This window comes from Tetrahymena thermophila (assembly GCF_000189635.1).
Source record: "Tetrahymena thermophila SB210 genomic scaffold scf_8254459, whole genome shotgun sequence".
Taxonomy (NCBI): Eukaryota; Ciliophora; class Oligohymenophorea; order Hymenostomatida; family Tetrahymenidae; genus Tetrahymena; species Tetrahymena thermophila.
In genome coordinates, this window is record NW_002476236.1 from 283262 (window position 1) to 298947 (window position 15686).

The 15686-nt window shown below is 23.3% G+C and overlaps 5 protein-coding genes across 5 annotated transcripts; all 5 read left to right on the forward strand. All coding sequences in view use genetic code 6, as the record gives it.

The window, feature by feature from the left end:
- Window positions 1–356: 356 nt before the first annotated feature.
- Window positions 357–2927, forward strand: TTHERM_00530220 (hypothetical protein; the record flags this gene model as incomplete). Its single annotated transcript, XM_001032733.2, has 1 exon — window positions 357–2927. The coding sequence occupies exon 1, from the start codon at window positions 471–473 to the stop codon at window positions 2925–2927; it is 2457 nt and encodes an 818-aa protein (XP_001032733.1). The 5' UTR covers window positions 357–470.
- A 1417-nt stretch (window positions 2928–4344) lies between these two features.
- Window positions 4345–8102, forward strand: TTHERM_00530230 (protein phosphatase 2C containing protein; the record flags this gene model as incomplete). Its single annotated transcript, XM_001032734.3, has 8 exons — window positions 4345–4564; window positions 4618–4695; window positions 4753–4969; window positions 5028–5204; window positions 5687–6530; window positions 6587–6743; window positions 6831–7578; window positions 7643–8102. The coding sequence occupies 8 exons, from the start codon at window positions 4345–4347 to the stop codon at window positions 7656–7658; spliced, it is 2457 nt and encodes an 818-aa protein (XP_001032734.2). The 3' UTR covers window positions 7659–8102.
- Window positions 8103–8337: 235 nt separating this feature from the next.
- TTHERM_00530240 (thioredoxin) lies at window positions 8338–10243 on the forward strand (the record flags this gene model as incomplete). Its single annotated transcript, XM_001032735.3, has 2 exons — window positions 8338–8980; window positions 9048–10243. 2 exons carry the CDS (start codon window positions 8338–8340, stop codon window positions 10241–10243), a joined length of 1839 nt encoding a protein of 612 aa, XP_001032735.2.
- A 1109-nt stretch (window positions 10244–11352) lies between these two features.
- TTHERM_00530249 (hypothetical protein) lies at window positions 11353–12555 on the forward strand (the record flags this gene model as incomplete). Its single annotated transcript, XM_001470613.1, has 1 exon — window positions 11353–12555. One exon carries the CDS (start codon window positions 11353–11355, stop codon window positions 12553–12555), a length of 1203 nt encoding a protein of 400 aa, XP_001470663.1.
- Window positions 12556–13962: 1407 nt separating this feature from the next.
- TTHERM_00530250 (aldehyde dehydrogenase family protein) lies at window positions 13963–15629 on the forward strand (the record flags this gene model as incomplete). Its single annotated transcript, XM_001032736.3, has 2 exons — window positions 13963–14455; window positions 14605–15629. 2 exons carry the CDS (start codon window positions 13963–13965, stop codon window positions 15627–15629), a joined length of 1518 nt encoding a protein of 505 aa, XP_001032736.1.
- Window positions 15630–15686: the final 57 nt, after the last annotated feature.

Genomic DNA, 15686 nt, shown 5'->3' on the forward strand with positions numbered 1-15686 from the left:
TAGCCAAAATAATTAATTTTTTATTCAAAACAATGAAAATATTTATTATATTTTATATTTCATAAATAATCGCATGTTATTGAAGGATAATTTAAAATAAAAACTCAATGGTAATTAAAGCAATTAATTTTACATATTTTTATATTATATTTAAAAAAGGTTTATTCATAGTTTTACAAGACTGGATAAATTACAATTATTAATTTATACAAACCATTTAAATAATGTTTAAATATGAATGGTGCAATCAATTTTTTATTAAAGTATATTCCTACTAATCTTCGTTTATGATTAGCAGAATTAAACTATTTATGGAGAATGAAGTCATTCGTAAATTAAAAGAAATAAGATCTATGAAAAAGATTAAAAATCATAAAAATAAGTAATTTTAATATTAATTACAAGAATCAATAATACCATAAGCACATACAATATTCAAAAATCATAAAAAAATAGATAATAATATTGTAATGGCTGTAAGAACATAGCAACACAACAGGATTTTCGCAAATAACTCTTAGCTGATATTAGGGACGTAGAATAGCCTGATTTAAGAAAATAATGGTTTATCTAATTCAACAGTGTTTCAAAATGACCAATTAAGCATGCTTTCTCCAATAAAGAATCCATAATCAATTAAGCATATGAGGTCTTCATCGTAAAATGTGTTACAAGATATTTAAAGCCCTGAGTAACTACCAAAAATTAAAAGACCTCGTAAAACAGAAAACACAATAAATCTATTTTAAGAAGCTAAATAACAGCAAATTTAAAATAACTTATTGGATAGCAATTAAGCGAATCCTTAATAAAAAATAAATCAGTCTTCGACAAAAAAATCTATGTCTGATATGCTTTAGGATTGGCTAGTAAATTCTAATTCAAATTTAACATATAACGATATCATTAAAGGTTAGACCCAAACCGATAACACACAATCGCTTCCTATGAATAATTTAAACCAAGCTAATATTTCTTCTATAACTCCAAGTGGACCCTAAAACGGTAGTGGTATTCCTTAAAATGAGAATGGAAGATTGAGTACATAAAATAATTAAATTTCATCAACCCCTATAAAATATTACAGAAAATCTGATAATATTTTTACATCACCTGTTAAGAGAACAACCATTATAGATTCTAACTAAAAAAATATACTTGAAACTATGGAAAAGCCTGGTATTTAGAATAAAACTCCATTAGGTGGTAACACTTTTATTAAGGATTAAATTGATTTATAGGCTTCCAAGAGCTAGAGATAAAGTGAAAAAATAAATAACTAAGAAAATGGTTAGGAACCTTAAAATATTTAATCTTAAGAAATTACTTAACTGCCTCTCAACAATTAAGGAAATAAGATAGTTTCTGTAAGAAACTCAGCTTAGAAATGGTTTAACAACAACAATAATTAGTAAGGAATAAACGTGAATGTTCAAGCTCCAACTATACCAACCAGTAATAAACTAACAAGTAGTATGCTTAGTTAATCTTAACCATAGTTAATAACAACTAAAACATAAATAAATTAAACAAACATTTTGAATTCTATTCTAACGCATAATAATTAGCAAAAAAGGCTACAAGATTTGGGCAGCAGTGTACCTGGAAAAACATCTAATAATAATGGAGAAAACGCTTCAGAGGTTGTAAGCTATTTAAAAATAAACTAAAATGGCCACCAAATACCCATTGTAAAGTAAAATCCTACTTAAAGTGGCTATACTACTTCGATAGGAACAAAACCAAATATTACCTTAAGAAGAGATAAAATAAGAAACTCTTCTATGATACCAATTGATACTTCTTCATAATATTAGTAAGCTGACAGTGTAAGAGATTTCTTAGGAATAGAAAAACCTACAGAAGAAAAGCAAACAATTGTTAAAATTAATGGAGCTATTTAAAATAATTAAAATCCTGCATAAGTTGGTAGATTTAAAATAAGAAAAATCAGCTACTAAACTGAAGAATAAGTGAATCAACCCATACAATAAAATACTGTAAATAATGTCGCTACTACAAATTAAAATAATTTAAACTAATAACAAGAAAATAATTAAAATTAAGGATCTCTATCTCATCTACCACTTTCGCCAACTCTTTCCCCATAATTAAAAGGGAAAAGAAATATTTCACCAACTATGAATAGTAGCACTGTGTTTCCAAATTCAATACCTTCTCTTAATTTAATTTCTCAGGACAATGATATAAATTCTTCAAATTCAGACAATAATAATATATTAATTTTGAATAATGTAGAATAAAATAAGAAAATAACATAAAAAAAATTAAAACTGAATTCAGATCATGAAATTAATTCAAACAAGCTTGAATTACTAAAACTCTAACAAGCTTGGAATTTTGATAGTTAAAATGAAAATAATTAATAGTACCAGTAAACTCAGCAAGAATAAATGTAATAACCTCTTCCTCCTTATTAAAATAAATAATAATAATAATAATAATAATAGTAGTAGTAGTAGTAGTAATAAAATATGATGTAATTAATAATTTAATAATAACCAAATAATCAAATATACAGTGGAGATTATTATGGGCACTTTTAATATGTAAGAGGTTCTATAATAAAGAGTAAGAGTATACTAAAATATAAATCTACTGATCCAAACAATCCATAAAATTATGCATAAATGGGAGATGAAGGCAGAAACTAATCTCCAGATCAAAATGAAAAACGCAAAAATCTACATGCCCCAGATACAAAATAAGCTTAAAATATGATTTCTTATCAAAAAATAAGAGGACAAAGAAAATACAACTCTATGTCTAATTTCTAAGAAATTAATTAAAATGGTTAAAGAAAAAAATGTGTGAACTTTAAAGAAACATTAAGAGTTATCAATCTTCACAGAGGAACTGAAAGTATTGAAAGACTAAAAAAACCTCTAACAGGTAGTCTAATTTGAAATCGAATGCTTTAGATTTTGATGTTTTAATTTACAGTTCAAGGAAAGAAAATAAAATGAAATTTAAATTAATTAATAAAAGATTTAGTCAATTATTAATTAAAATTAGCATTTCTTTTTTTAAAAGCTTTCTTGAATTATAAATAGCAAAAAACTACTTTCTTTTCTTTTTAATTAGAAAAGATTTACCATAAATTAATAAACACTTACTTCCTTCCTTTCATAATATTTATTCCTTATAATACTAATTTTATCTAATATTAAAGCAAAAATATATTACAAATTATAAAGCAAAAATGTATAAATAATTAACTTATTAATAATTAAATAAATAAAAAACTAACTAACTAACTCAATAATCAAATACATTTTTAAGTTAAAATAATAATTGTAACAAAAATTAATAATTTGTTATTTTTTCCATTTAAATTACTTTAAAAATATTCTTTTTTAAACACCTTACTAAATATTAATAGTTAATTAAAGTTGAATAAATAGTTTGCCTACAAAAAATAATCAGTAAATTTACTTTTAATATTATTGTTTTTTACCTTTTTTTATAATATGTATTTCATGCAATTTTAATTTAGGGGAATTATTTATAAAATATTCTTATAGCTAAATCTTCATAAAAAATATTACAATTAAAATTTTTAATATAAATGTTAGGACTAAATTTTTAAATTAAAATAACTTTTTCTAATAAATTTCATTTTAATAACATATTTGTTTGTAAAAGATAATTTAATAAATATTAATTTTAGAGAAATTATCATTTTTGAAAACTATCATATCTAAAAAAATATTTAACATTAACTCTATATTTAAGTAATATAACTATTAAATATATTTAAAAAATAAATAACTATTAAATATATTTAAAAAATAAATAACTATTAAATATATTTAAAGATTTTTTTTGTTTTAACTTAATTTAAAATTTATTCTTTTTTTAAATGAAAATAGTTTGAATAATTTTTATTAACATTTAATAATTTATTTTTTAAAATTATTTTTTTCTTATAAACAATTTCTTTATGAAATATCGAATAATATTAAAATTCTTCAAAGATACAAATTGTTGATTGAATGGAATAAATTTTGTGATTTTTTCAAATTTATAAACTTACAAAGTTTTATTTTCCCTTTTTTTAAGATAATTTATGCAATTTATATAAAGCGTTATAGTTTTCCCCTAATTATGATGGAAAAAAAAATATTATTTTAAAATTTAGTAACATATGAAAAGGTATCAGAAATTCTGATAATTAATTCACTACATTTTATAAATATTTTAATTACTATTTAGAATAATAAAATAAATCAAAATTTATTTTAGATTAAAGTAAACTCTTCAAACGTAGCGTTTATATTCAATTCTATAATCTATCCAAGAATATAAAAGTGAAAAATAAGCATGAATACAAACTAGAATAATCAAAAAAGCATAACCAAAGTTATACATTAAAATAATAGGTACATAGATTAAATTACTAGTCATAAAAAGTATCCTTAAAACAATGCCTTAAGTATTTTTTAAAATTTCATTGGAGGTAATTCTAAGTAGGATAATTATGAGATCCCATATTTCTAACCTCCTACTGAGTAACGTTCTAAAAAAGGGCATTATGCAAAATGTAACTTAAATATTAATTAATGGAAATAACAGATTCATTTTTTTTTTATGTAGAACGAGCTTCATTTTCAAGCTAATACTTTTGTAATGACAGCAATACCCAAAACAAAGTTAATTGTAATGTAAGTCACTGTAAATCAATTTCTAGATGAAGAAAGTTATTTAAAGAATCAAATTTATATAAATTAGCAGGTATTTTAAGAATGAAGAGCACAGATTTAAATAAAGATTTAGAAGAATAAGTTGTTTTCACTCCTATTCAAAAAAAAGTCCATTCTCCTTAACCTGAAAGCTTACTTCAGCATTAAAATTTAAGTTATTAAAGCAGTTTGTAAAATTAAAATAATTAAGCATTAAACCAATAAAAATATGGATCTTAAAACATATCTCAATAACCAAGTTACATGTAACCTAAATAAATTATGAAACTTTTTTAGTAAAATATTACAAAAAATATATTTTAGGGAAAGGAAGTCTTCAACTCCTATTATAAAAGAAAGGTTTATTCCAAATGATTAAAAATATAAAGATTTATCTTCAATTTAAGTATTTTAAGCTCCTAAAGAAACAATCTAAATAAGTAAAGATAGCTTAAACTTGCCAAAGTTAGATTAATCGCATTCTAGTATTAATTTATAAAAGTAAATTTTCATTACTTTATATTTATTTATTGGGCTGAATCACAAAAGAAATTCCCTAATAAAAAACAAAGTCTCTAAACATCTTAAAGATTTTATAAGAACAAACACAAATTTGATTGAGAAAAAATCAATTTTCTAAATAAATCTTCAAATTAAAAAGTTGATTTTTTATTTTACTTTTTATTTGTTAATTTTCTTTTCTGATTTTTTTAAAATAATTTTTTTTTAGATAAAAATAAAAAATACTTTGAAATTTGGATTTGAAAAAAAATTAATTTTTAATTAAATCATAATTTCACTGATTCTCACTGATCATTATTTTATGATAGTTAGTTAGATTATATTTTTGGTATATTTTATCTAATAAAAAAGTTAGTAAAAGTATTACTTCTAATTTTTGAAAGTTAATACTTATTTAAAAAAGAATTCAAGATTATTGGCGTTAATAAAACTATGAGTTCACACTATTTATTTAAAATTAGGAAAAGCGTAATATAAAATGGTTAATAGGGTAATTAAGATTTAAATTAATGTTCACAATCAAGCTAGGATAAAAGTTATTCTAAAAATACACCCATTAACATCCATAGAAAATATAATTTAGTTAGTAATAATTCAGACTATTCAACTTCAGTACAAAAAAAAAGCGACATAACAGATGATCATAATCCTAGTTTTAACAAAGCAAGTTAGTATATAATTGAATCATAAAATAAAATAAGCGATGAAAAGAAGAGCTTTGGAAGAAAGAGTGAGGGAGAAATAGATCTTAATAATATTTAAAATAAATATGCAAAGCCTCTTTCTAAAGTAGTTAAGGAAGGATAAAATTTAAATACTTCTTCGAAGCAAAATATAAACAATCATTTTTTAGAATTAAATCAAAATCGATTTTTGATATAAAAATAAGATTCTAAAAAGCCTAATTCTTCTCTCTATCATATTAAGAACTCCATCGATTCATCTTAAAAAAATATTTTAAATGCGCAGACTACTAAAAATTAAGGAAATTCTTAAAATATTTTGAATTTTTCTTCTACTTCTACAAACTAGTAATACTCATCTTCAATTAGATCTTAATCTGTTTAAATTAATACTCTTTAACAAATAAAATAAAAAAATGAAATAGCTACAAGTAGCAACAATAAAATGAACATCAAGTTTGAATTAAATAATAATAATAATATACTGCAATAATAACCAACTATTCAATCTGCAAGAGAATTAGAACAAAAAGAAAACAAAATTATTGAATCCTTTAAATAAAATATCACTGCAGCAAATGAATCCCATGGTATGTATAAGGGTTTTATATATGACTAGAAAGTAAAAAAATTTAATATTTTTAAATGCTTTTATTAAAAATGCGTTTTTAAAAAAAGGGAAATATAAAAACATTTGATATAATATGCTAAACAAAAACTAGAGCGGGGTAGTACAGTCCTAACTTAAAAAAAATTAACTAAGATTCTTATATTGTTATTCCGTACTTCCCTAATGATAAAACTTATAGCTTATTTGGAGTTTGTGATGGTCATGGTAACATTTATAATAAAATAGATATTAAAACCTTATTACATTATATATGATAATTTTTTTTAATATTGATTTTTACTTTTTTATTAGGCGAATACGGGCATTTAGCTTCTAACTTTGTAAAAAAAAATTTGCCCAAAGTTATTTAGAGAGTTATTAAGTCGTAAGGAGGGTGGCAAAATAATGATATAAATTTATAAAAAATAATTACGAAATCATTTCAGACAGTATCAAATGATTTATTAAATTCCAAAGTAGATACCTTTATGAGTGGTACAACTGTAGTATCTGTTTTGATTCATAATAATACTCTCTGGTGCTCAAACTGTGGTGATTCTAGAGCTATTCTAGGAAGAGAATTAGGTAAAGGTTCAAAATCAGAGTGGAAAAGTATACCTCTTAGTGAAGACCATAAACCTGATTTGCCAAGAGAAAAAAAGAGAATTTTAGAACATGGTGGCAAAGTTGAGAAATCAAGAGATGAAAACGGAGTAGCTGGTGGCATTTACAGAATATGGAATTAAACTATGGAAGGTCCTGGACTGGCTATGGCTCGGTCTCTTGGAGATAAAGCAGGGAGAGAAGTAGGAGTAATATCAGATCCGGATATATATGAAGTACTAATAAAAGAAGAAGATCGATTTATTGTAATAGCTAGTGATGGCGTTTGGGAGTTTTTAACAAACTAAGATGTAATTTTTTATGAATAATGTTATGTTTTCTTTTACTATATAATTTTAAATAGGTAGTTAAAATAGTAATTCCTTTTTATAAACAAAACGATTCTGCTGGAGCAGCAGATGCTATAATCAAACAATCAGTGCTTATGTGGCAAAAAGTAAGTTTTTATTAAAATATTCAATATTATTTTTAATTTTTAATTATTTTCTATCACATTTTAGAATGATGAAAATGTGATTGATGATATCACTTGTGTAGTTCTATTTTTTAGGTTTTAAGATGACAATAAAAAGAAAGTCCTAGAATATATTTGAGAAGCAATGTTAAAGATTTAATAAAATAATTTCCAATTCTCATAAAAAAAAGCTTCTACAGCAATATCAAAAAGCATAAAAAAAATATATCAAAATAATAAATTATACTTTTAGAAAAAACTAATAATTTATTAACAATTTAAGCTTATAGATAAAATAAATACAAACAAATATCATTATAAACATAATCGAATCCTTTCTATCTTTATTAATTAATTTTCAATTTAATATTATAAAATCATGTAATTATTACTATTATTGTTACCATTTTATAAAGTATTTAATCGATTTAAAAATATAAAAAATCATTTGTAAATACTCTTTGTCTTTTTCATTAAAAATTGTTAAAATATTTGCACGTGTAATTAATTTAAATATTTATTACGTTATTATATTTAATGCATGTTTTTATATTAATTACTGATTTTATTTTTTTATTTATTTTATTAGTTAAAAGAACGTTTTTAAATACTTTGAATTGATTACTTTTTCAATATCTTTAAATAATAATTTACTTCGTTAAATATAAAAAATTGAATATCTTTAATTAAAATTAAAAAAAAAATACATAATTTCTATTTATTTTTTTAAGCAAAAAGAAAATGAAAAAAATACATATTTTTGTTGTAGCGCTCCTCTTACTACTCGTAGTAATTTAAGCAAAGAAAGAACAACAACAATCAACTAAAAATAAAGAATCCTTATAAAGCTTAATCAATAAAAATCAAACAAGTAATGTAGTAACTATAGAAGTTACTTCTGATAATTATGAATAGCTTAAGACATAGTCAAAGTATCTTCTTATTTTGTTTGCAACTGCAGAAAGGTCATTCCAGAAATTTTTGATTGATTATCACTAGCTACATGAAAAATTGAATTCTAATGGGACAAATGATTTTAAGCTAGGCTATGTTAATCATGAAAATTGGCCCGATTTTGCAAAAATTAATGGGGCTAAAAAAGTTCCTGGATTGATTCTCATTTCATAACAAGGGAAATAAAAAGATATTTACAAAGGTATGAATTACATAAATGATGTATATAGTTGGGTCATCAAATCTATTAAGGCTCCTAAAACATCATCCCTTTTTATTGAGAATTTTGAATAACTGAAAGCTAAAATGGATTAGTTCCAGGAATTTGCTCTTTTCTTAGGTTCTACTCCAGATACTCCTGAATTCAAAACGTTTGAGTCTTTAGCAAGCAAAAAAAAGGATTTAGTATTGGCACACACTTTCGATAAAGGTAAATAAAATTAAATTTTACATATTTATTTTGGGAATGGTAGTTTAAATAAATTATTTTAAAATAGTATGTAGAGAAGAAAATGGTTATAAAGAAGCAGATGTTTAAGCTCTAATTTTATATAGTCAAAAAGAGAAAGAGCTTGGTATGTTTTACATTAATTATTTCAAAGGAAACTTGCAAGATGTCAATTAAATTAAATCTTTCTTAAAGATATATACTACTCCATCAATATAAATGGTTAGACCTTGGGAAACAAGCAAAATCTATGAAAATGCTAAAGAAAATTTAGTCCTAGCCATAAATTAATAAAATTATTACGAATCTAATGAATAACCTCAAGATTTAATGACTAAAGAAGAGTTAGCGTTTTTAGATTTAAGACCGAAATTAATGAATTAAGTTTTCTTAAACCTATTAAATATCACAGAGAGAAATAGAGAAGAAGTTGCAAAGTCTTTTATGCTTGATACAAACTATACTCTGCCTTAAGTTTTCTTTATATAATAAATTGAGGGCAGATAAAGTAAAAAATATGTTTTCTCAGGTGATAAAATTAATGTATAAACAATGATGTAATTTATATAAGACATAAAAAAAGGTAAAGTTTAGCCACTTACCTAAAAAGAAAAACCAATTCCTAAAGAAAAACTTGATTCTCTCCTTGTAAAGCCTGTTGTTGCTGAAAACTGGGATGAATATGTCTATAAAAATAATTAATAGGATGTTCTTGTATTCTTTTATAGTATAGGCTGTTATCATTGCGATTAGTTCAAACCTACTTTTTACCATTTAGCCCATAGACTTAAACATAATCCTCACCTTTTATTAGTAAGAGTAAATATTGGAGATAATGACATTCCTGATGTACATATTAAAAGAACTCCTGAATTTAAACTTTACAAAGCAAATTAGAAAGACTCACCTGTTAGTTTCATCTATTCAACAAAGCAATCAACTTTAATCGAAGCTTTAAAGCAAGAAGTAACTTTCCCATGGGTTTAGCCATTATCTGAAAATGAAGTACAACTAAAAGATATTGTAATAGATGATACTGAGCTAGAAGCAAAATTCAAGGTTGAGTAAAAGTAAAGAGAGTTAGAAGCAGAAAAATAAAGAAAACAAGAAGCAGAAAAATAAAAACTTGAAGAATCTCAAAAAGATAACCTTGCTTAAAATTAATAAAATGGATCTGATACTCTGTAAAACGAATCTAATGTAACATAAAATGAATAATAAACTGAATAAAAGTCAGATTTATGATTCTTATTATATTGATGAAAATAAATTATATTTAGTTTGTGCAAAATTTATTTTTTAAATATTTCATCAAATTCCATATGCTATCTTAATAATTTGTAATATTATTTTTCATTCAATCAAACAATTATTTTTACTTTATTTAAAAATACTATGAGAAATAGTTTAAATTAAAATATTTTTAAAAATGTATTCTATTTTTGTTTTAATAATAATATTTTATTTTTTTTAAATATTTCATCAATTTTAATATTTGAGTTTATTAATGTATTAATACATTTTTCTCATTCAATCAAGCAATTAATTAGCTTTATATAAGAATACTGTCAAAATTTGATTCTTTTAAGTTTAATTATTAGATTAAATCCTAATTTGCTTCTTTCAAATATTTAATTTCAAAAATGAAATTTCAGTGATTTAAGAAGTTTATTTGAAATAAAGTAATGAGAGATATTTTAAAAGCAAGAAAAGATAAATTAATGAGGATTTATTAGCGATATTATAGTTTAAAGATTTGAATAATATTTTCTATAAATATACAATGTTGAATGTTCATTCATTTTAAGTCGGTAAGAAAATAAAAAAATAAATATTTTTTAAAGTCGAAAATTACAATTATTACATATTAGACGAAGTGCAGATGATACTGCAATGACGTAATCATAAAAGTTAATAAATTTTCTATTTGATTTATTTAAAAGCAAAAGTAGAACAGATTTTCAAACTAAAACAATATTTATAATTTATAAAAAATATTTTAAAATTTTTGCTTAAACATTAATTTAAGTAAGATATTAAAAATTTACTTATTTTAAAATTTATAAATTAATATGTCTAGCCATTTTTGCTAATTTATTTATTCTTAAGATTATAATATTCTAAAGAGAATTTAGAACAATTCTTAAAATGTAAAAGCTTTCAAGCTGATTAATTCTTTTAAAAGATTAACTAATTATCTGCCATAAAATTTAACTTAAGCTATTAAAATTAAGCAGAATTGATTTAAACTACATTATTTTTTTTTTCAATTTAATAAATTAGTGAATAAACTTTCAATATTTTTCATTATATCTAAGTAACTAACAAGTATATTATAAATTGAAAGCTAAAAAATGATTGAAATTGAAGATGAAGAATTTGAAATTTCAACTGAAGAAACAAAATCTGAAGATAATAGTCTTATAGAATAGAGGAGAATTGATTTAAACGAGTTTTTAAATGCCACATAAAAGTTATAGCATGATATTTTTGGAGTCAATAAATAAAGATAATTATGTTTGACTCCTATTTTTTAGCATATAAAGTTAGATTAAACATTTCATTTAATATCTGATTTCTTTTTTGATCTAGGTTTTAAAGAAAGGAAAACCATTTAAGAATAAATGTTATCGTTTTCTCACTTCAAAAGAGTAGTTTATACAGAACATTTACAAAATTCATAAGTATTAATTTTGCATTTAGAAAATCCTTAAGAACCAATGAAAGACTTTTCTTAGCTTTTATAATTGCTAACAAAGCAGCCTTATAAGCGCTTAAGAATTTTATCTAAGCTTCTTTAAGAGTATCAGAAAGTTTTGATAAACTATGAATAGTAGATTTAAATAATTCAAATTTCTAGGCTACTCAATTAATAAACCATAGATGAAAAAATGATAGCAAGAAAACTTTTTAGAGAGCAATAATTGCATAAAAAATTTAAGGAGCTATCAAACGAAGGTTAATTCTACACATTTTCATTTGAAACAGCAAATATTGAGAGAGGTTACTTTGAAATAACTCAACAAGGATATTCTGACTCCCTTATTTGCTTATTAGGGTCAGATCCTCAGCAATTTGCATAAACAATCATGAGAAAAGGATACCCAGAAATTTAAGCCTAAAGAAATAGAGATATATTTAATATTGGTAGACTTAATTATGAAATGTTTGAATGTAATTTGAGAAATTGTAGATTTGTCGGATGTGACTGCTGCTTATTAACATTTGATGACTAAGTTATCTAATGCAGTTCTATAATTGAACACTTGTTTTTTGACTATCCAGAAGAGCTATAAATAAATGGAGATTAGTTCAAAATTGAATATGGATTATTTGTACTCTTCTAAATAGAATTAAATTAACTAAAGCAAGTTATATCATTAAGACAAAATAATAAATTTATGGAGAACTCAGACTGGATTAACGATTTTGGATATTCTATGATGAGTGAAATTTTATTAGAAAAGTATTATAAAATTAACTAAAGTAAATAATCCGATGAAATGAAGGATGTAAAAAATTTTAACTTTGGAGAAAGATTCTAATCTATAATATGAACTTAATTTTAATGAACCCAAAAAAAGCAAAAAAATAATATAATCAAATTAAATTACTACTATAAAATATAAAAAACTAACAATTTTATCAAAATAAAGAATAAAACTAACTGCTATATTGACAAGCTACAACTAACTAATTAACTCATAATCTAGATTATTACTCAATTTCAAAATTTAATGTTAAAATATTTGTATCTTTTTTTAACATGATATAAAACTCTAAGAATTATTATATATTTATATTAATTATATTCAACACTATAGAATAAAACAAAATATTGTTTTCTACTTGATCCTTAAATTAATCTTCTATTTTTATCTTTTTTTATAAATTAAAAAATTATATTTATTATAAATCATATATTTTATTTAATAAAAATTGATTCTTAAATTTCAAAGATTCAGTTTAAAATCGTTTTTTATGGCTTTAATTTATGAGTTTTTTAAAAAAATTCATAAAAAATAATAAAGCTAAATAAAACAGTTATTTATTCATTTTTAGTGATTAAAGTTTTTTTATAAAAAGTTAGAATTTCTCAATTATAAAAACAAAAATTTTACTTACTTCTATATTATTGTGAATTTAAATTTAAAATAGAAAAAAAAAAATTTTAATATTCTCAATATCAACATGATAAATATCATTTTTGCTAATTCTTTATTTAGAAAAAATACATAAAATATTTTGTTTTGATTGTTAACAAGAAATAACTTAAATAAGCTTAAATTTTTAAAGAAAATAAATATGTTATTTGAAAGGTGTTGAATTTTTAAAAGTTTAAAATAAAAATATGATATTATTCCACATAAAATAAAATATGAAGGAAGACATTTTTAATTGGAGATTTGAAACTATTGAATTTATTTAATTTTTTATTGTTTAGAGCAATAATTACGTAAATCATATTTAAGTGAAATTAATAAAAGATTTTTCTTTTAGTAATCTGATGCTTTAACTAGTAAGACATTAGCACATAATTTTTGCCTAGATATTATAATAAATAAGCATTTTATTTAATTACTTATGGAAAATTTCATAAGAATAATTCAAGAAAAATAGAAAATATATATTCATTAATTAAAAAAATATCTTACTCAATTCCCGTCATAAAAAGCTTATCTTTTAATTATAAAAATTGATTAACTTCCAAATTTGATTACTTTTAGTTAAATTTTAATTACCTAAAAAATATCTTTCTGATGATAGAGTTACGATTATTATGATAAGAATTGCGTAATAAATACAAATAATTATAAAAAATTTAACAGCGCTATTTATATAAGCATTTTCAATATTTAAAAGCTCCCTAAATTGTTTAAACTAATAATAATAATAAACAAAACATATAAATCAACAAAATATCACTCATAATAAAAAAGCAAAACAACAAAAATAATTAAAAAATGGTCCCAGATAATCCTGCCATTATAGATCCTATTCTTAATAATTTAAAAAAGACTTTCAGAACAGGAAAGACTCGTGATTTGGCTTTCAGAAAGTAATAATTAAGAAACCTCCTCACTGGTATTAAGGAAATGGAAGATGAAATTAGTGAAGCCGTTTAAAAAGATTTAGGTTATCAAGATCCTAAAGTTGCAAAATTTTTGAATCTTTTACCTACTATTGGTGATATAGAGTACATTCTTAATAACTTCGAATCTTGGGCTCAAAAGCGTAGTGTTGATGTTTCTTTAGTTGTTGGTCCCGGATCTGGTTATATTATTCCAGAACCTTATGGAGTTACTTTAGTTATAGGTGCCTGGAATTATCCTTTTAACACTACAGTAGCTCCTGCTGCTAATGCTATCGCAGCTGGAAATTGTGTAGCACTAAAGCCCTCCGAAATGTCTCCTCACAATTCTAATGTCATGAAGAAGCTTTTTGACAAGTATTTGGGTAAATAAATATTTTTTCCCTCTCAACATGTTTTAAACATAATTAAATTTTTTTAAAAATATCTATTTTTTATGATAGGCTTTAACACAATTAATTCTTATGTATACACTATTATCCAATTTTAATATAATTTTATTTTAAATTTGTAGATAAGGATTGCTATACAGTTATAGAAGGTTAAGTAGAAGTAGCTAAAGCTATTTGTTATAAGCCATGGGATCACATAATTTTCACAGGATCACCCCAAAAAGGAAAACTTGTAGCTTAAGCCGCATCCTAAAATTTAATTCCATGCACTTTAGAGTTAGGAGGCAAAAGCCCAACAATTGTAGACAAAACAGCCAACTTAAATGTTGCAGTAGCAAGAATAGCATAAGGAAAAATTGGTAATTCTGGATAAACTTGTATTGCCCCTGATTTTGCTATTGTAGACTAAGACATTAAAGACTAATTCCTCTCATCTCTTAAAGAAGCTATGATAACCTAAATTAGCAACAATCCTGAAACTAGCAGAGACTATAATAGAATGATCAATGAATTCCATACCAAGAGAATGGAATCTATGATCAAAACTCATGGAGGTTAGATTTACTATGGAGGTAAGGTTGATGTCTCTAAAAAATTCGTTGAACCTACTATTATTGTGAACCCTAAGTTAGATTCCGAATGTATGTAAGATGAAATATTTGGACCTATCTTCCCTGTTATTTTCTACAAGAATTTTGATGAGGTAATTAATTTCATCAACGATCGTCCTAAGCCCCTTGCTCTCTATTACTTTGGTGAAAATAAAACACATAAAGACAGACTCCTTAATGAGACATCTAGTGGTCATTTGAGCTTTAATGAATGTGTAATGCATTATATTAATAACACTCTTCCTTTTGGTGGTGTTGGAAATTCAGGTTCAGGTGTTATTCATGGAAAGTTAGGATTTGAAAATTGCTCACACTTAAAACCTGTTCTTGATAAAAGTGGTACTTTAGGTAGCTTGAATTCCTACCCTCTTAACTGCAGATATCCTCCTTACACTGAATCTAAATTGAAAACTTTGAATTTCCTTATTAAAAACTTAGACGTTTATCCATCAGAAGTCTTAAAATCAAGAAAATTCCTTTCTGTAGCTGTTTTGGCAACAAGTGCATTAGCTTATTATTTTAATCCTTTTAAATGAACTGAAATAATAAATGAATAATAATATAATTAATAATTTAAAATTACTAAAGTGTAT